The sequence below is a fragment of the Mesocricetus auratus genome, unplaced genomic scaffold (assembly GCF_017639785.1).
Source record: "Mesocricetus auratus isolate SY011 unplaced genomic scaffold, BCM_Maur_2.0 Super-Scaffold_100004, whole genome shotgun sequence".
NCBI classification, from domain to species: Eukaryota; Metazoa; Chordata; class Mammalia; order Rodentia; family Cricetidae; genus Mesocricetus; species Mesocricetus auratus.
The window spans coordinates 6,970,555-6,989,131 of record NW_024429189.1 but is presented as its reverse complement, the minus strand read 5'-3'; the positions used below and the strand labels follow the sequence as shown (position 1 = coordinate 6,989,131).

At 55.6% G+C, this 18,577-nt stretch overlaps 2 protein-coding genes across 3 annotated transcripts; both read left to right on the top strand.

Annotated features, from left to right (window-relative positions):
* Nucleotides 1–4,079: 4,079 nt before the first annotated feature.
* Entpd2 (ectonucleoside triphosphate diphosphohydrolase 2) lies at nucleotides 4,080–9,726 on the top strand. Its single transcript, XM_005083691.4, has 9 exons — nucleotides 4,080–4,278; nucleotides 5,647–5,764; nucleotides 6,260–6,410; nucleotides 6,546–6,705; nucleotides 6,791–7,018; nucleotides 7,704–7,958; nucleotides 8,048–8,167; nucleotides 8,968–9,102; nucleotides 9,173–9,726. Exons 1-9 carry the CDS (start codon nucleotides 4,162–4,164, stop codon nucleotides 9,374–9,376), a joined length of 1,488 nt encoding a protein of 495 aa, XP_005083748.1. The 5' UTR covers nucleotides 4,080–4,161; the 3' UTR covers nucleotides 9,377–9,726.
* A 1,608-nt stretch (nucleotides 9,727–11,334) lies between these two features.
* Npdc1 (neural proliferation, differentiation and control 1) lies at nucleotides 11,335–17,619 on the top strand. 2 transcript variants are annotated; one of them, XM_013123238.3, is made up of 9 exons: nucleotides 11,335–11,625; nucleotides 14,700–14,846; nucleotides 15,844–15,984; nucleotides 16,097–16,267; nucleotides 16,398–16,464; nucleotides 16,548–16,635; nucleotides 16,719–16,798; nucleotides 17,013–17,109; nucleotides 17,216–17,619. In XM_013123238.3, the coding sequence occupies exons 1-9, from the start codon at nucleotides 11,514–11,516 to the stop codon at nucleotides 17,306–17,308; spliced, it is 996 nt and encodes a 331-aa protein (XP_012978692.1). In that variant the 5' UTR covers nucleotides 11,335–11,513; the 3' UTR covers nucleotides 17,309–17,619. The 2 variants fall into 2 exon arrangements, with proteins under 2 accessions (XP_012978692.1, XP_005083747.1); XM_005083690.4 differs by having other exon boundaries at nucleotides 11,337–11,625; nucleotides 16,094–16,267.
* The last annotated feature ends 958 nt before the right edge of the window (nucleotides 17,620–18,577 follow it).

Sequence of the window (18,577 nt, the reverse complement as noted above, 5' to 3'; positions counted from 1 at the left end):
GCATGCACTTCCCTTGCAAAGGACCTGAATTCAACTCAGAGCACCCATGTCAGGCAGCTCACCACTGCCGGTGACTCCAGCTCTTAGGGGATCCAATGCTTCTGACTTCCAAGGACGCCTGCACTCACGTGAACATGCCCACGCAACACACGCACTTAAAAACAATACAGTGAGTCTTTCAAATTGAAAACCAGAAAACCAATACATTGTTTAGAGACACATAGGTATATGATAAAGGAGAAAAAATGAGGGCCAGGCCAACTTCTGATTCAAGAGAGTGTGTTCCTGCCGCGGGGGCGGGGGGGGATGCCCTGCACAGGGTCGCCGAAGGTGGAGGTGTCTCATACGTGAGTTCTTCCACACCGGTTCCCACCATTGTTATTCTTATCTGCTGACCCTGGGCCCCACCTGTCCAGTTACAAACTGACCACACTTCACAGGGCAGCATTCCTTCCCTCCCCCAGCCTTTGTGAGGTCTACTGTCTTCAGAACAGGTGGACATATCCCCCACACACACTGAGGTTCAAGACCACGCTTGGGTCACTGTGTTATGCCTAGAACCTGTCTTCACACTTGGACCCAGTAAGTATTTGTTGAATGACTGCATGAATTCATTAAGAAAAGAAGTCCTTGGGATAGGGAGGTAGCTCATTCTGCACAGTGCTTACCAGAAGGAGGAGGGCCTGTGTTTGATCTCTGGCTACTATAAAACAAGGCAACAAAAACAACTTCAACTAAGCTAGGCATGGAGGTCTGTGCTTGTATTCCCAGCATGGAGGAGGCAGAGGGTAGCTCTGCCTGTGCGTTGTTGGCTAAGCAGCCTAGAATAATCAGTGAACACACCAGACCCAAGATAGATGATAAATAGGTATTTATTAGCGAAGCATTTACACAAATAAGAGTAAATAACCGTGGTGTTCTTCCTGCTCCAGAAGATGCAGTCTCTGCCCTTCCGATGCTCTCCACAACCCAAGAGGGCACCAGCCAGCCCCTCTCCTACATTATAATGGGTCATGTCTGCACCAGAAACCACGCCCAAAGGGTGTAGTCACCACCACAAGTTCACTGGTAAGGCAAGATACCACTACACACATAGAGTTCCCCACACATAAATATACATCTCACCCATACATACACATCCACACCAAAAAAAGTTTTTTATGGGGAAGAGGGTACTGGAAGATGGCTCAATGGTTAAGAGCACTTGCAGAGGACCCACATTCCCTTCCAGGCACCCAAGTGGCAGCCCACCCAGCATTCTCTAATTCCAGTTCTCTGTGCCCACGCATATATCCAGGGTAACACTCATAGACATATAATAAAATAGCTCTTTTAAAAATGGATTTATTGTTGGGGGTGTGGTGGCGCATGACTTTAATCTGAGCACTCAGGAGGCAGAGGCAGGCAGATCTCTGTGAGTTCGAGACCAGCCTGATCTACAAGAGCTAGTTCCAGGACAGCCTCAAAAGCCACAGAGAAACCCTGTTTTGAAAAAAAAAAAAAGGATTTGTTTTAGGGGGCTGGAGAGATGGCTCAATGGTTAAGAACCCCAGTTGCTCTCCCAGAGGACCCAGATTTCATTCCCAGCAGCCACACAGCAGCAGACAACTGTCTCTAACTCTGGTCTCTCCTTACCTTCACGGGCATCTGGAATGCACATGGTGCACAGACTTGTGTGCAGGTAAAATACCTATACACAAAATCATAAAATAAAATAAAGTAGGAAAATTTTTTTCTTTTTTTTTCTTGAGACAGGGTTTCTCTGTGTAGCCCTGGCAGTCCTTAAACTTGCTCTGTAGACCAGGCTGGCCTCCAACTCAAAGATTCACGTACTCCTGCCTCCTGAGTTCTGGAATTAAAGGTGTGAGCCACCACCGACTGGCAGTGGGAGAAATTCCTATCCTATTTATTTATTTACTTACTGTTTTTAATTGTGGTGTGTGTGTGCACATGCATGCATGTGTGTGTGCATATGTGTGTGTGTGTTTTCACAAGCATGCAGGTGCCCAAGGCCAAGACATTAGATCCCCTGAACTGGAATTACAGGAGGTTGTGAGCCACCTAATGTGGGTGTTGGGAACTGAACTTGGATCCTCTGCAAAAGCAGCGTATGCTGTTAACTCCTGAGCCATCCGTCCAGCTCTCACAAAGGAAAGAAGAAAGGGATGGAGGGAGGAGGGAAGGAAGGAAGGAGAGAAAGGAAGGAAGGAAGGAAAGAAGGGAGGGAGGAGGGGAGGAAGGAAGGGAGGGAAGGAGGGAAGGAGGGAGGGAGGGGAGGAAGGAAGGGAGGGAAGGAGGGAAGGAAGGAGAGAAAGGAAGGAAGAAGGGAAGCCTTGCCGAGGATCTTTTCCACTGAAGGTATTTCAGCTTTTGGAGGAAGTGGGAAAACTAAGGCAGGGCAACTAAGGTCTCATCGGGTCCAGAGGGAAGCCCCAAGCAGAGGTCGGGGAGGGAGGCTCTGACTCTAAGCCTCCACATTCCTCTGCTTGAGTCTGAGCCAAATCACACACAGCACATCTGGGGCTACCCCACCCAGGCCCTGAAGCCATCGCCCCTTCTTTCACTCTGGCCAATTTCAGCCTTCGTCCTGGCTATTCCCAACCCCAGGCCTCCCACCATGCTTGGCAAGCTAATGTGGGTACTTGGCCATGAGTGTCTCCCCGGGGCAGGGGCCAGAGGCTTTGCCCCATCTCTAACTCTTCCTTTGAGGTCCTCCCTTGCCCATCAGGAAGACCTGTCTGGCTTGGAAGAGGGGGTGCTGGCAGGCTGGTAGCTCCCCGTGACCACAGCCTTTTCATGCCCTGCCCCCTCCTTTCCTGGCCTCTGTCTCTTCTGGCCTTTCAGGGGTGGAAACAAAAAGAATTTGGGGGGAACATGGGATGGGGGAGCTAGCAGGAAACTGGAGCCTGGTGCCCAGTGCTGACCACACCCAGAGATTCCCTTCTGGAACCCCACAAGCTGGGCTTTGAGGAGATTGAGACACCTCCCCTCTGGGGTCCTGAGCTGGAAGAAAGACGCCTTTGCTGGGCCTGAAACACCAGACCCTCAGCCAGGGCAGCAGTCCCAGCCCTATTGTCCTCGTCTGTTCAGCGGCCAAGGCATTGCCCAGATGCCTGCAGCAAAGGCCACTCGTTAGCTCCAGCAGCCCTGCTCCATGGTGGTCTCGCCACATGGCTCCCTGCTGCCCCATGGATGGGATTCTTTGTGTTGCTGGAATTCCCATCTTGTAAGGGCATGAAGTGGCATGGCCCCTGGCCAGGAAGCCCTGTGTACTGGGTCAGTGGGAGGGGTAGGGTGAGGTCAGAGTCAGCAAAGAGCTTTCCCAGCCCCCAGCCAGTGTCCAGGAACTTCTTGTTGACCAGCACCCAAGCTTGCTTTGGTACACTCTCTTTTCCTGTAGGATGACCCCTGTGTGTGACTGATCCTTTCCCGCCCTGTAGCCTCGGTTTAGGCTTCTGTCCCTCTCTCCCAGGCAAAGAGGGATGGTCAAGGTCCTGAGATCATATTCAGAGACTGAGGCCCCACCTGCCCTCATTTTCCCTTTTGGGTTTGTGTGAAGGCAGCCCATTCCTACCCTTTTCAGTTCAGAGCCACTTGTTGCGCAGTGGCCCTGGGGGTGGTCACTGCAGCTGGTATCTGACCCACAAACAGATGCTGAACCCCTGTGCCCTTCCTTCTGAGCCTTCAGCCAAGACCCTGTAGTTGAAACTAATTCTCTAGGCAAAGAGGTCTGTCTGGCTTGCCTTTCCCAGGCCAGGGACAGATTTGGCTCGGAGGGCGCAACACTCTCTAAGCAAGGCTGCCTAGGAACCAGCCCAGCCAATCCCCAACACCAGGAATACTCTCAAGACTCCCCAGGACAGAGCTGAGCACTCTCTTTGCTAGATGGATAGGAAGGACCATGGTTGATAGCTGTGAGGAGATCCAGCCAAGAGCCTGGGAGAGTAGGGGTGGTGCGGTTGAGTCACCCACACCGCTTCAGTCACCTGCGCCTTCGGAAGGGGCAGGGCGGACTTTGGGCGTGTCCCGCGGGGGGGGGAGCCTCGATGTGGGCGTGGTCCGCTCCCGCCCCGCCCCAGCGCCTAACTCTGGGGCCCCGGCGACCCAGGCCTCCCAGCTGCCTGCTGTCCCGGGTCCCGCTGCGTTCTTCCGCGCGCTCCCATGGCCGGAAAGTTGCTGTCACTGTTGCCACCCCTGCTGCTGGCTGCGGTGGGTCTCGCCGGCCTGCTGCTGCTGTGCGTCCCAACCCAAGACGTCCGGGAGCCGCCCGCCCTCAAGGTGCACGCGCCCACCGAGCCAGCGATCGTCTGAGAAGCAGCTGGCTGGGGGCTGGGGGCCGAGGGGGTGGCGGGGAGCCCTCGGGGAATACAGGAGCGCGCCGGAACGCCCGGGGCTCCCGCGTCAGCGCGGGACCAACCCGCGCTGTGCCTCGGGCCGGGTCCTAGGTTCCGCGCTTGGTTTTACCGAGTCTGCAGGTTGACAGCGACGCTTCCGGAGCTCCACGGCACTGGAGGCCAAGTTCGTGGTACTTCCTCTGCTGCGGCTTCGCGTTGGAGCCGCCAGCGCGGCGGAGGAGCTAGCTGTCTTCCCGCTCCCTTCATGCGGTTGTCATCTCTGCTAGCTGCGGCAGGAATCCCCGCCCTTAGTCCGGCGTGATTTCCGGGCAGCACCCATAGCACGCCGTTATAAAAAAAATCATTGGTTCTAGATTCAGCTCCAGATAGGGGACAACTCACACCAGGGACCTCCAACCCCTCTCAGACCAATGTCTGAACTGTGGTACTTGAAGGAAGCTTTCTGGTTCAAAAGGGGTCTCCGTTACCAACCCTCAGCCTCCTCAGGCTAGAAGCTGGCACCTTTAACCTTTTACTTATCTTGTCCGGAGTTTGTGTGAGGAGTGGACATCCCAGCCCCAGGGACCCGGGAGGAACTGGGAAGAGCTCTGTAACCATGCAGGGTGGGCTGTGGGGTGTGGGAGTTGGATCATTATATCTGCCTGCTCTGGAGGAGTTCCCTGGTGTGAGGGAGGACTAGAGCAGCCCTTTCCCAGGCTAGAGCTGGCACATGCCCCAGGCTGGTGTCCAGCCAGGCTCCCTCAGCTGGAGCCCAGCCCCCCTGGAGCAGGCTACCCTGAAAAAAAAACCATCCAATGCACCCCTAGTTCTGCCAAAGCAACCTCTGGCTTTTAGGTTCAGTGAGGGTCATAGATTGGAGATCTACACTCAGTTACAGCCCATTCTTTCCCAGTGGCCCTGACTTCACATCCTCAGGTTAGGCTAAGGTCTCTGCAGATACAGGTAGAGCAGAGAAAAGAGGAAGAGTAGCCCTTGGGTTTGGTCCCCCTGAACTGAGGACCTTTTGTCCCCAAGGCAGTTCCAGACCCTCTGTCCCTGGCCCCTCAGCGGCCCTTGCCAGGAAGCCTACTTTCTGGTGCCTGGCAGTGCTATCCTCAGGCAACTGAGGGGGGAGTCATCCCAGGAACTCCTGGTCAGCCTCCTTGCATTCAAGCGGCATCACTGTGGATGCCCTGGACCGTCTGAGTTTCAACGCGTGCCTTGTACATGGCTGGTGGGAACCGGGACCTGGAATGCGATTCCCTTTAGCGTTCTTACATCCCCCAGGCTGACTTACCCCTCCCACCCACAGTACGGCATCGTTCTGGATGCCGGTTCTTCACACACATCCATGTTTGTCTACAAGTGGCCAGCGGACAAGGAGAATGACACAGGCATCGTGGGCCAGCACAGCTCTTGTGATGTTCAAGGTGAGCAGGATCTTGTGGGTTCTTGTACAGTCTCAGCTTTACAGGCAGTCATTCCCCTCTGCGTTGCTGCTAGGTGGGGCTCACTCGGGGCAGGAGTTCAGAGAGACAGGCTGGGTTCTCTGGGCCTGGGAGGGGCTTGTGGGTACTTCATGTTCTACAACAGAAGTCCCAGGGAGCAGGTGGAAGCCTTGGGGTTTAATGGCCCAAGACAGGTCTCTACACTATAGACGAGGTAGGTGGGGCTCTGAGGATCTCAGGGTGGATCCAGGCAGGTTCTTTGAAGGTTAGGCTAGGCTGACAATGCCCGAGTCTTTCTCTTGGCACCTGTGCCCACACCCACCAGGCAGACGGCAGCTTCAGAGACTCTGGGTGGCACCTGGACCCTTTGTCTCCAAAATGGCTATCTCTGGGAGGCTATGTCTAAGCAGTCCCTTCAGCCTATGTCGCACCTCAAAACTGTCCACCAAGTCTGGGCTCTACTCCTGACCCCTCTAGGTGGGGGCATCTCCAGCTACGCAGATGACCCTTCCAGGGCGGGCCAGAGTCTGGTTGAGTGTCTGGAACAGGCACTTCGTGATGTACCCAAAGACAGACATGCCAGCACACCACTCTACCTGGGAGCTACGGCAGGCATGCGCCTACTCAAGTGAGTGCCTATGCCCTGACACAGCCTGCACAGCCCTCCAACAGTGCAGAACTCCCCTCCCTAGGCAAGCTGTCGGGAATGCCCGGCAGAGGACATCTGGGGATGAGCTCCATCAGAGTCCTCCCCATTCCACAGCCTGACCAGCCCAGAGGCCACAGCCAGGGTGCTCGAGGCAGTGACACAGACGCTCACACAGTACCCCTTTGACTTCCGTGGTGCTCGAATCCTCTCAGGACAGGATGAAGGGGTGTTTGGCTGGGTGACTGCCAACTACCTGCTGGAGAACTTCATCAAGGTGGGCCCTGCAGCTGGCCCAAAGAACCCGGGGTCCTGTGCGCCTTGCCTGCCCACCGTCTTACCCTGATCTCTACTCTCCACAGTATGGCTGGGTGGGCCGGTGGATCCGGCCAAGGAAGGGAACTCTGGGGGCCATGGACCTTGGGGGTGCCTCAACACAGATCACGTTTGAGACGACCAGCCCTTCTGAAGATCCGGACAGCGAGGTCCATCTGCGACTCTATGGCCAGCACTACCGTGTCTACACCCACAGCTTCCTCTGCTATGGCCGGGACCAGGTTCTCCAGAGGCTGCTGGCCAGTGCTCTCCAGGTACCTTTCCACACTGGTGCCTCCTTAAGGAAGGGAGGAAGAAGAGCTAACGGCAACAGAGCAGAGCCAGGGAAGCAGCTCACACTGACCTCAGGGACAGTAAGAGAGGCCTCCTTTTACACGGATGCACACACAGCTGTGGGGGCCACGGCGGGTCAGATCTCCATGACGATGTCCCCTCTCCAGCCTCAACCACCAGATCACCTGACAAATGCTTCTCCAGCTGGGTGTGCCTCAGCTTAGAGACAGCTGGGGAAGAACTCAATGGGATAGAGTCAGGGATAGGGTTCTAGAGTGAAAAATAGCCGAGGATCGTCTCACAGAACCTTGAATACCTGGCCAAAGCATTTGCTGCTTGTGCAGCAGGTAACAAACGGTTAGCCATGATTGCTCATGAACACAAATGTGGCGTTGCTCAAGTCGGATTTGTGGACAGTTCATCATGTTGCTTCTCTGGGGTGGGGTGGAAAGCAGTATCTAGAGTGGGGAATTCTTTTTTTTTTTTCGAGACAGGGTTTCTGTGTGGCTTTGGAGGCTGTCCTGGAACTCACTTGGTAGTCCAGGCTGGTCTCGAACTCACAGAGATCCGCCTGCCTCTGCCTCCCGAGTGCTGGGATTAAAGGCGTGCGCCACCAACACCCGGCTAGAGTGGGGAATTCTATCTGTACTCTGGTTAACTCCCCAGATCCATCACTTCCACCCCTGCTGGCCAAAGGGCTACTCCACCCAAGTGCTGCTCCGGGATGTCTACCGGTCACCATGCACTATGGACCAGCGCCCTCACACCTTCAACAGCAGCGCCCTCGTCAGCCTTTCGGGGACCAGCAGCCCTGCTCTCTGCCGCGACCTAGTCTCTGGGCTCTTCAACTTCTCCTCCTGTCCCTTTTCCCAGTGCTCCTTCAATGGGGTCTTCCAGCCCCCTGTGACTGGGAGCTTCATAGTGAGTCTGGGTAGATGGGCGTGGGGGCGGGAGGCACCAAGCGTCTGGGGGTTTGTGGTAGTGTGACTGCACAATCCTTTCTCCCACAGGCCTTTTCGGCCTTCTACTATACGGTGGACTTCCTGAGGACAGTGATGGGGCTGCCCGTGGGAACCCTGCAGCAGCTGGAGGCAGCCACGGAGATCGTCTGCAACCAGACCTGGGCTGAGGTGAGGCCTGCCCCATCATCTCCATGGATGGGTAGGAGGCTGACTACCATAGAGAGACTCAAAAAACCAGTCAGGTTAATGTGTGTGGGGGGGCTTGGGGCTGGGTGAGCTAGAACTTTAGTGGTCTCCTTGGGGGGCTGCTTTTTTAATCAAGGTCTGGAGATCAAGTATGACAGGTATTGCAAAGGTTCCGTGGCAACAGGGTGTTCAAAATAGGCAGGGACAGAAAGGCAGGTGTCCAGGACAGAGTGTGGCAGCTCTGGGAAAAGAATACTCAGGAGAGACTCAGCAGGGCCTGGGGTATTCCTGAGAAGTTGATGCTACCAGATTTCTGGTTCTGGCCACTGGCTGAAAACTAGTTTCAGGTAAGGAAGAACAGCGAGGTTGGGATAGCTGGAGTGTGAGGAGGCCACCAAATCTGAAGAAATAAATCCTCCTAGTCTTAGGCACCCTTGAAGGTCTTGGAAAAACGGAGCCAAGCAGTCAGAGAGCAGCGTTCAAGGCTGACCCTCTGTTCCTTTTATTATGAAGCAAGGATGTTACTTTCCTGTTTCCTAGTGGCTATCCTTGCTGTCCTCTCCATCTGGCTGTTGGAAGGAGGACACAAGGTCTTCCAGCAGTCATGTGGTTTATCCCAGAGGAGTGTCTGCCTGGGAAGGGCGTCTTGGACTAGGTCTTTCTGTGTATTTCCGGCCATATGCCTCTCTTGGCTTGAGCAATAGGGAGGGTGCCGTACCCCGCGGGCCACAGCCCCTCATGGTTCTAAATCTAACTATGTTGATGTCTTGTTCTCTTCTTAGCTTCAGGCCCGAGTGCCAGGGCAGAAGGCCCGCCTGGCTGACTACTGCGCCGGAGCCACGTTCATACAACAGCTGCTAAGTCGCGGCTATGGCTTTGACGAGCGCTCTTACAGCGGAGTGGTCTTCCAAAAGAAGGTGGGTGATGGGTGGAGCTGTAGGATTCGGGGTGCGGCCTCTTGGAAGCTGACACCACATGCCCTATTAGGCTGCAGACACGGCTGTCGGCTGGGCGCTGGGCTACATGCTGAATTTGACCAACATGATTCCCGCTGACCTTCCGAGACTACGTAAGGGAACTCACTTCAGCTCCTGGGTCGCTCTCCTCCTGCTCTTCGCAGTCCTGCTCTTGGCAGCGTTGGTCCTGCTCCTGCGCCAGGTGCGCTCCACCAAGTCCCCAGGCGCCCTCTAGGGGTGCGGTGGGAGCTGCTCCCACCTCCCCAGCTGCTCCCTTTCCCGGAGCATCTCTGACACTGAGTCAGCCTGGGCATCGACATCCGGATATCTACATTTACAGGAAGCCTTGTTAGGCCCCTGCAGTTCTCTCCAGTTCCGAGTTCCCAAGAATTTCTCCCATCTCTCTCTTCCTGGGGTGTCACGTCTCGGCTTGTGACTCAGGGTGAGGTGCACTCAAACTGGGACCTTTGTACAGACATACCTTCAGGGTCCTGGGAACTTCCTGTGTGTAGTCAGAGCCTACAGGCTAAGAGTCAGTTCAATGCCTACTTGTAAAAGTTTTGTAATAAAAGATTTTTCCTACAACAGTGAAGTGTTCGTAGGGCGGGGCACCCTGCTGCTGTTTCTCCCTCCAGCTGTGTTGGTTATTCAGATCTAGCCCTGGTTCCAAGATACTGACTCTTCTTGCTTCCTTCCTTTCTGGACCAGACCTAAGGCAATGGAGACACTCCTCTATGATGGTCTGGGCTGTCCCTGAGCCTAAGTCTTCTCTGATTGACAGAACACTAGCAAACCTTAGGTCCTCTTGATGATATAGGTAGAAATTGAGGATGCATCCCGAGGTTTTTAGTATTGGGTTTTCCTCACCAGTTGCAGAGGCTCCTGAAGTGTCAGCATCCCTGCATCCCACAGCCTACGTTTCTGTGTTCTCTAGGTAGAAAAGAATGGCCTGGGTACGCTACTTCTCCCTGTCCCCCCCTTTTTTTCTGAGACAGGGTTTCTCTGTATTATTTTGGAGGCTGTTCTGGAACTCGCTCTGTAGACCAGGCTGGTCTCGAACTCACAGAGATCCTCCTGCCTCTGCCTCCTGAGTGCTGGGACTAAAAGCATGCACCACCACCACCCAGCTAAATATTTCCTTTAACATTTTTTATATTATGTGCATTGGTGTTTTGCATGCAATATGTGTATCTGTGTAAGTGTGTTGGATCCCCTGGAACTGGAGTCGCAGACAGTTGTGAGCTGCCACGTGGGTGCTGGGAATTGAACCCAGGTCCTCTGGAAGAGCAGCCAGTGCTCTTAACCACTGAGCCATCTCTCCAACAACCCCTCCCCCGCCGTTTTACATTTTTAAGACAAGGTCTCACTATGTAGTCCTAGCTGTCCTGGAACTTGATTTGTAGACCAACCTGGTCTTGAACTCACATATATCGGCCTACTTCTGCCTGGGGGGGGGGGATTAAAGGAGTGTACCACCACACCTAGCTTCAACCTTGCTTTCTTGACTGAGCCAGGGGGAGGTCTCTAGATGGGATGGGGTGTGTTCTCAGGAGACTGTAAGTGAAGAGCAAACACAGGGCAACCTGGGTGCTCCATGTTGTGACTCTAGAAAACTGAAAGCCATTATCTTGGGACAGTGACCACCTTGGACAGCTCCCAGACGCCTGTCAGCCGCAACGTCAATTTACTTTTGCCCCCTGGTGGACTCACTCGGGAATGAGCCTGACTAGCGTCAGATCTAGTTGTGAGCCTGCTGTGTTTGCTTTACTTTGTGGTTTAGAACGCCCGGAGGCGTCTCTCAGTACACCTGTGCGTCGCTGTGCACCTGTTTATCCTTTGTTTGATACATTTTGCAAACCTGCAACAGCCAACCTGGTCTACATAGCAAGTTCCAGGACTGCCAATGTTTGCTCCTGGTGCTCCCCTAGTCCAAGGTCCTCCGCTCTAATAGGGTGGGCGGCTAGGGTTTGGCAGTCGGACCACTAAGAGGAAGGCACGCATCCTGGGACGCCCACTCCTAGTCAATCCCAAACCAGATTTCTGGGTAATGAGGAGGTACCTGCTGCAGAGGCTGGAAGGCACTTAGTCGCCTGTATAAAGGGGATCCCCAACAAGGACACCGAAGGAGGGGGCTCGGTCTGGAGAAGATGTCCCGCCCCCCGCAGGTGGAGCGCGCAGGCGCACTCCCTACACGCTCCTCTGGCCGCCGAGCCTCCATCCCATCCCGGATCCTTTGCCGCAGCGTCAGCGCCGCCTCCTCTTTTCCTCTTCCGCCCCCTCCCGCTTCCCGGCTTCTCCAGTCACGGTTCCCGGAGCCGGTACCGAGCCCGGGGCCGCGGGGTGCCATGCTGCCCGAGTGGCGGCGTTGAAGCATGGCGACGCCGATCCCTCCGCCTTCCCCGCGGCACCTGCGGCTACTGCGGCTGCTGCTCTCCGGCCTCATCCTCGGAGCGGCCCTGAACGGTGCCACCGCCCGCCGCCCGGGTGAGCTACCACTCTGGGCTCAGGCTGCGGGGCGCTGCGGGGCCGCGATCTCCGGGCGGGGAATCCTAGCACTCGGCACCACCCTCGTCCTCCCTGCCACCGCCCTGGCCTCACCCGGGCCCGCAGGCTAGGCAGACCCGTTCCGCTGGGCATGGATTGGGTAAACAGGTCAGGCCCGTTGAAGGCCAGGCTGGATGAGTCTTCTCTCAGGTCCCTGGAGGCGAATGTAGATTTCACGAGCTTCTGGTCTTTGTCTCTGGGTCCCAGAGCCAATTCGGCGTTTATGTCTCCGGATGTCTTTCTGGGCGTCTGCAGCCATCTGGTTCCCGGTGGCCCTCGGAGGGGATCCTGTGTCTTTTGTTTCTGTGTCTCTGGGGTTTCCGATCGGTCGGGTTGTTCCTGGTGTCTGTGGGCCTTGCTTCTGTCAGCCTTGTCTCCGGGGTTCCCATGGTAGAGTCTAAGAGTTCCAGGCCCACTAGCGTCTTGTTCCAACTTAGCGGGGCCAAGCTGCCCCCACCCCCTGCCCTGGCGGGCACATGCCACCCTGTCTTCTGGACGGAGGTCCGTGTGTTGACCCTTCGAAAGAGTGTGAGCCCAGTCTGGGAAAACATTCTTGCCAGATGGGTCCTGAAGCTACAGAATCCAAATCGTATCTCCTTGAAGGGAGCGAAGTAGGAGAGGGTGCCCATATGTTCACTGAGTTCTGGAGCTCTGACGGGGCGGTGCTTCGATCCCAGTTTACAGATGAGGAAATTGAGGCACAGAGAGGTGACTGGTATGTGGCACAACTGGAACTCTTAATGAGATTGTTCTGAGTGTGGGGCTTGGCCAGGTCTCTTCCTGGGCAGGCAATCCTGGAGTGAAGGTTGGCATGATGGAAGAGACTCTTGGGGGAGGGGGGAGGGCCAGACCAGGCCTTGCCAGAGGTGGTACAGGCCACCTGCTAAAGAGTCTGCCTCCCGTTGCTGGGCATTGGTGGCGCACGCCTTTAATCCTAGCACTCAGGAGGCGGATCCAGGGCAGCTACACAGAGAAACCCTGTCTCCAAAAACAAAAACAAACAAAAGAGTCTGCCTCCCAGGTGGAGCCTCCTCAGGAATGGGAACCCCTTCTTGGGAAGGTGCTGGCCTTTGCTTATTGGCCACTGCAGCCGAATGCAGACGCCTAGCATGACCATCCCTAAGCATCCTCCTCCCACACCTAGTGGCCAGGAGGGGCCAGTAGCCCAGCAGGGGTAGAATACCAGTTACTCTCCAGCTGCCATCGTTCCTGGGGACCTCCTCGTCATACCCAGGCTGGAGAGGGTCTTTTTTTGTTTTGTTTTGTTTTTTGTTTTTCGAGACAGGGTTTCTCTGTATTGCTTTGGAGCCTATCCTGGAACTCGTTCTGTAGACCAGGCTGGCCTCGAACTCACAGAGATCAGCCTGCCTCTGCCTCCCGAGTGCTGGGATTAAAGGGGTGCGCCACCACCACCCTCGTGGAGAGGGTCTTCCTATCCAGTATTAAATAGGCTGGTGGGCTAGGGAGGTCCTGCATGCATCCCAAACTAGCCTTGTGCTACACACCTCTAGTATACATCTGACTAGATTATCAGCACCAGGAGCAGGGACTGTCTGGCTCCCCAGAGCCTAACTGGTGGGTGGAGTCCATGTAAGCCTCCTGATACAGGGTTAATGTTTAACTGTCCCAAGCTCCAAGCCCAGATTGCTGTCCCTGGAGTCTACTGACCCAGCCTATGGAGAAAAACAGGTGCCTGGCCTGGGATTCAGTGTGCCCCGTGCCACCAGGGCTGCTGGAACTCCTTTGCAAGAGATACAGAGCACCCGGCAGTGGTGGCGCACACCTTTAATCCCAGCACTCGGGAGGCAGAGGCAGGCGGATCTCTGTGAGTTCAAGGCCGGGCTGCACCGACAGCTTCCAAAACAATACAGAGAAACCCTGTCTCGTAAAAAAAAAAAAAAAAAAGATACAGAGCATCACATTACAAAGGAAACTAAGCCAAAGGGCACAGAATGTTCTCCACATCCCAGTGGGTCCTGCAGTGGTGGCTGGGCTAAGCAGAGGAAGGATCCAATTGGCCAGAGACACTCAGCAGGCAAGGTTGATGGTCCTGCTGGGTCTTCCCTTGACTTTGCCAGATTCCTGAGAAACCAGGGTCCCAGGTGGGAAATATTCCTTAGCTTTGAAGCAACTGGATGTGTATGCCCCACAGGAGAAACTGAGGCATGGGGGTAACTGCTCTATCTGCCTGCATCAGCATGGCACTGATTGCCATGTATGCCCCACAGGAGAAACTGAGGCATGGGAGTAGCTGCTCTATCTATCTGCCTGTATCTGCATGGCACTGATTGCCATGTATAACCAGAACCCAGATGAGGAAGACGAAAGTATGACTGGGAACTATGACCTCCACTGCATCCCCAGCGCTGACCGGCCCAGGCCTTTCAATGCCCTCATTGTATCTCCAGCTCCATCTTCGGGCTCCCAAACCCCAGTGGCTTCTCTCCGCCCTGAAGGCGAAGGCTAGGCAGGGAGAGCCACTGTCTTCTGGACTGAGCATTTGTTCTGTGCCCCCCCCCAGACTATGCTCTGGGGTTGTAAGATTATGTGAGGGGGTCTAGGGAGAAACCCCAGTGTTTAGGAGAAATGGCTACCCAACATCCTTTGCTGCTCCTGAGTCGAAGAGAACAGAGCTCTGTCCTCAGCAGCCCTCTGGACGAAAGGTCCTGGCTCACTCTGACCACACAAAGGTCAAAAGCCAGCCTTGGAGGACTTCACTATTCTCCCTGGAGGCTGACTGGACAGTTAGGGTCAGTTCTCCTTTAAGGGTAAGACTTAGGCCTGGAAGCAGAACTGTGAGGAGTTGGATGGGGCAGGGTAGTTCCCATAAGTCTTGGGACTGTCTGCTTCCTGATCCTGAGGCTTGGCAGGAGGAAGGCTGGGCCTGCCCAGAACAATGGCCGGAGGCAGGCCTGGCCAGCTCTGTGGAGGGAGGGGTTTCTAAGCAGGGCTGCTGTTCCACTGAGACTCAGCCGAGCGGGCTGTGATGGGCCATGCCTCTGCTTCTTCCTCAGATGCTGCCACCTGTCCTGGAAGCCTGGATTGTGCCCTGAAGAGGCGGGCCAGATGCCCACCAGGCGCACATGCCTGTGGACCATGCCTTCAGTCCTTCCAGGAGAACCAGCAAGGGTTGTGTGTGCCCAGGATGCACCAGTCTTCTGGTATGCCCGAGTATAAATTCAGGCAGAATGGATGGGTGAGATATCTTCCCTCCCTTCCTGCCTGTGGGCCGAATGCTCAGGTCCAAGACCAGAACTGGAACTCTTGCCACTCTAGAAGAGACAAGCCTTTTATCCTTTCAAGAGGGTGCTGGCCCAGTGTTGAAACTGGGCTGGGGCCTACGGCAGTTGAGTCCTGCTAAGACAAAGGATGACCTCAGGAGGAGGAGAGGTCGGAACTTTAGGGCTTGGAACATGATAGGTCGGCCAAAGGCTGTCCCGGGTGTCTACGCTAGCCCTCTCTAGACAACCTGTTCTTCTTTGGTCACTCATCCTGCGCGCTCCACACAGCATGTGGGAAGTATCGGCCCTGTGCTGGTGGCGGCTGTCCTCCCGTCTATCCGAATATCCCTTCAGGTGATGAGGGCTTTACCTGAGAGGTGCCGGGGATGTGGCCAGCCAGGCTTCCCGGGAGGAAGTAAAGAGGGGCCCCGAGAGAAGGCCAGAAGATGCTGTAGGTTGGGGTCCCACGAGGGAGCTTCTTTTTGGACTGTGAGGTGCAAAGTGAGAACCGATCAGAGCCCACCCACCTGCCCACCCGGACAGACTCCTTGTCTGATGGCGGGGAGTCGCCCTGATATTCGGTTATATTTTAACTTCATTCCATTCCTTTCCCCTCTTGGGCAGAGAAGGTGCCTGGGGGTGGGCAAGGTAGGAGATGTATTGTCTTAGCCAGTGCTCTGCCTGCTCTTTGCACACATAGCTAGAATAAGGGATTCCATTCCTTTCTCCTCTCGTGGATCTCTGCACATTCCCCAAGCCTTTCTCTCCACCCCCGAGCCCCCATCCCCCAGAACTTAAAGTAGCTCCCTCAGCTGTCACCATGGTAACCAGGATGGTGAAACTTTGCATGGGTCCCTCCATCTCAGGAGGCTGCCTGCTGCAGGTGTTGTCTAAGGGTCTGGGGCCTCTATCCATGATGGCCCCTCACACTCCTCAGGGGAGGACTTGCCCCAGCCCAGACTGGAAGAGGAGATCGATTCCCTGGCCCAGGAACTGGCACTGAAGGAGAAGGAGGCTGGGCTGTCAAGGCTTACAGCACCGCCCTTGCCTGAGGCTGCACAGAAGCTCCTGGAACCTGGTGAGGACCCCCACCCCCATCCCCACCGCCGCCCCTTGCTCTATCTTTCCTGACCCTGCTTCTTTGACTAAAGGCCAAGCCCTGCTCACTTTATGTGCCTGACTCTCAGCAGCTACCTTGGGATTCTCACAGTGGGGTCAAGGACTGGAGCCCGGCCTCTCCTCCACTCACGGAACCTCCACGCCCACGCCCCACGCCTCCTTGGGGTCCCCCGTATCTTCTGGGCCTGTACACATGTCCCCGCTGGAGCCCCGGGGAGGGCATGGAAATGGCCTCACCCTTGGTAGGTCCAGGTTGGCTCTAAGGGACAGGCGTGTGGCGGGTTGAAGGAGGAGAGAGGCACACAGGGGATGGGGGAGGCATAATAAGGGTCCTCCTCAGGCGGCTCCTCACGGTGCCCCTCTCTCCCACAGTGCTGATCCTGGCTTTCTGCTTGGCGAGCACAGCCGCCCTGGCTGTGGCAGCCCTCTGCTGGTGTAGGTAGGTGAGCAGCTGACTCCAGCGGGTGGGTGGGGTCTGACCTTCAGCTGGGTAACAACCCTCTCAACCCCAAACCCCTTCAGACTGCAGAGGGAGATCCGCCTGACTCAGAAGGCCGACTATGCTGCCACAGCCAAGGCGCCCACTTCACCTACGACACCGCGAATCTCGGTGCGTAGCTCCCACCCGACCCTGCGCGCTCTTAACTTTGTGCGCCCCAGCGTGTGCTTAACATTTCCGCCCCCCTCCCACAGCCGGGGGATCAGCGGCTGGCGCACAGCGCTGAGATGTATCACTACCAGCACCAGAGACAGCAGATGATGTGCCTGGAGCGGTGAGCGTCCCTGACCTGAAGTGGCAACCGCGTTTGCCCTGCGCCCCCACCCCACCCCCACCTCACCTAGTCGTGCTTCCCCACCCGAATGCAACCTCTTACTTCCTGCCCCACCCCACTCCGGCCCAAAGCCCCCACCCAGGGCAACAGAACGTTGTTGAGCACTTTCTCCTGGAGAGTGCGCAGAGGACCCAGCTGTCTTGCCCCCCACCAGGCATAAGGAACCTGCAAAGGAACTGGAGTCAGCCTCCTCTGATGAGGAGAATGAAGACGGGGACTTCACGGTGTATGAGTGCCCAGGTCTGGCACCGGTGAGTGCCCTGGGGGCGGGCGTAGAGGGGGGCTATCTGCTAGGGTTTCTCCCAATCTTGCTGTATCAGGCCTTGCTGCCAGAAGCTTGACCCAGTGCCTTCACAGACAGGGGAGATGGAGGTGCGCAACCCACTGTTCGACCATTCCTCGCTGTCGGCACCAATGCCAGGTCCCCATTCCTCGCCTCCGCTGCAGTGACGCCTAGACTGATGCCCATCTGCCTGCAGCCCACAGCCCACCGGTGGGAGAAGCAAGCCCTGGTGTTCCCTATTGGAAAGAGCAGCGTTGTGACCCTCTGCATGCTTTTGGCAGGAGGGAGGCACCAGCCCCTGGGCTCCTTTGCCAGGGAGATTCTCCACCTTATGTGGGAGACCTAGCATCTGCTTGCACATTCTCTGTCTGGTCTGAACCCTCAAACTGGAGGGACTAGTCCAGCGACCCTAGAGCCCAGGCATGGATAGAGAGGTTTCAGGAGATAAAAGCCAATTAAAATCTTTTTCAAACCTTGAGTGGCTTCTGGCTTCACTGATGATGTGATGACCCTGGGAAGCCTTGGTAGATGGACACTGAGTCAGGGCCTGGGGTACCTCTCTCTATAAGGGACTTGGACTGGAAGAGAACCAAACACAGACAACCCTCACCCTCGTTCTTCTGCCCCAGGGTTTAGCAATAGTAAGAGCTACAGGATCCCAAAGATGGCCAGATTCTGAAGATCCCATTCTGTGGGATGAAAAAAGGTTTGGGAGAGGAGTGGTTCGCATATACCTGGCCATGGGGACCCAGTGCCTCCAGTCCTGCTTGTTACCTACCTAGGACAGAAGCCAAGAGAATAGCCTGTGGGATTCTTACAGGGGACAGACTCCTGGACTCCTATAATGTATTGGGGGTGGGAGGGAGACAGGCCAGGCAGAGGGACCTGAGGAACACAGTGTAGCTACAGCCAGGTGCATGAGGCATGGATTTAGGTAAGGGGAGAGGGGGGGCGTTACATTGCTTAGAACCTTACTTTCCAAAGCATGTGTATTTGACTGGTCAAATCCAAAGCTGGGATCTGACTGGTCACTCTCTTCTGTGTGTTTGGAGAATGATCTGTGACTATGACGGCAGTCATACTTTTAGTTCTGAATGAGTAAATGTGTGTGCATGTGTTTGTGTGGCTTTTTGTTTGCTTGAGACAAGGTTTCTCTATGTAACAGCCCTTGGCTGTCCTAGAACTCACTTTGTAGACCAGGCTGGCCTTGAACTCACAGAGCTCTGTCTGCCCATGCCTCCTGAGTACTGGGATTAATGGCGTGCCCAGAAAAGTGAATGGGTCAGGAGGAGCTTCCTGACTCCTTTAGTTTCTTCCCCATGATTGTGCCATCTGCAGGGATGAGTCAGGGTCCTGCTGACCACCTGACTCCCTTTGAAAGCTGAGGGAACATGTCCCTCTCCATTGACTTTCCTTCCTGTAGGATGAGCACTGGC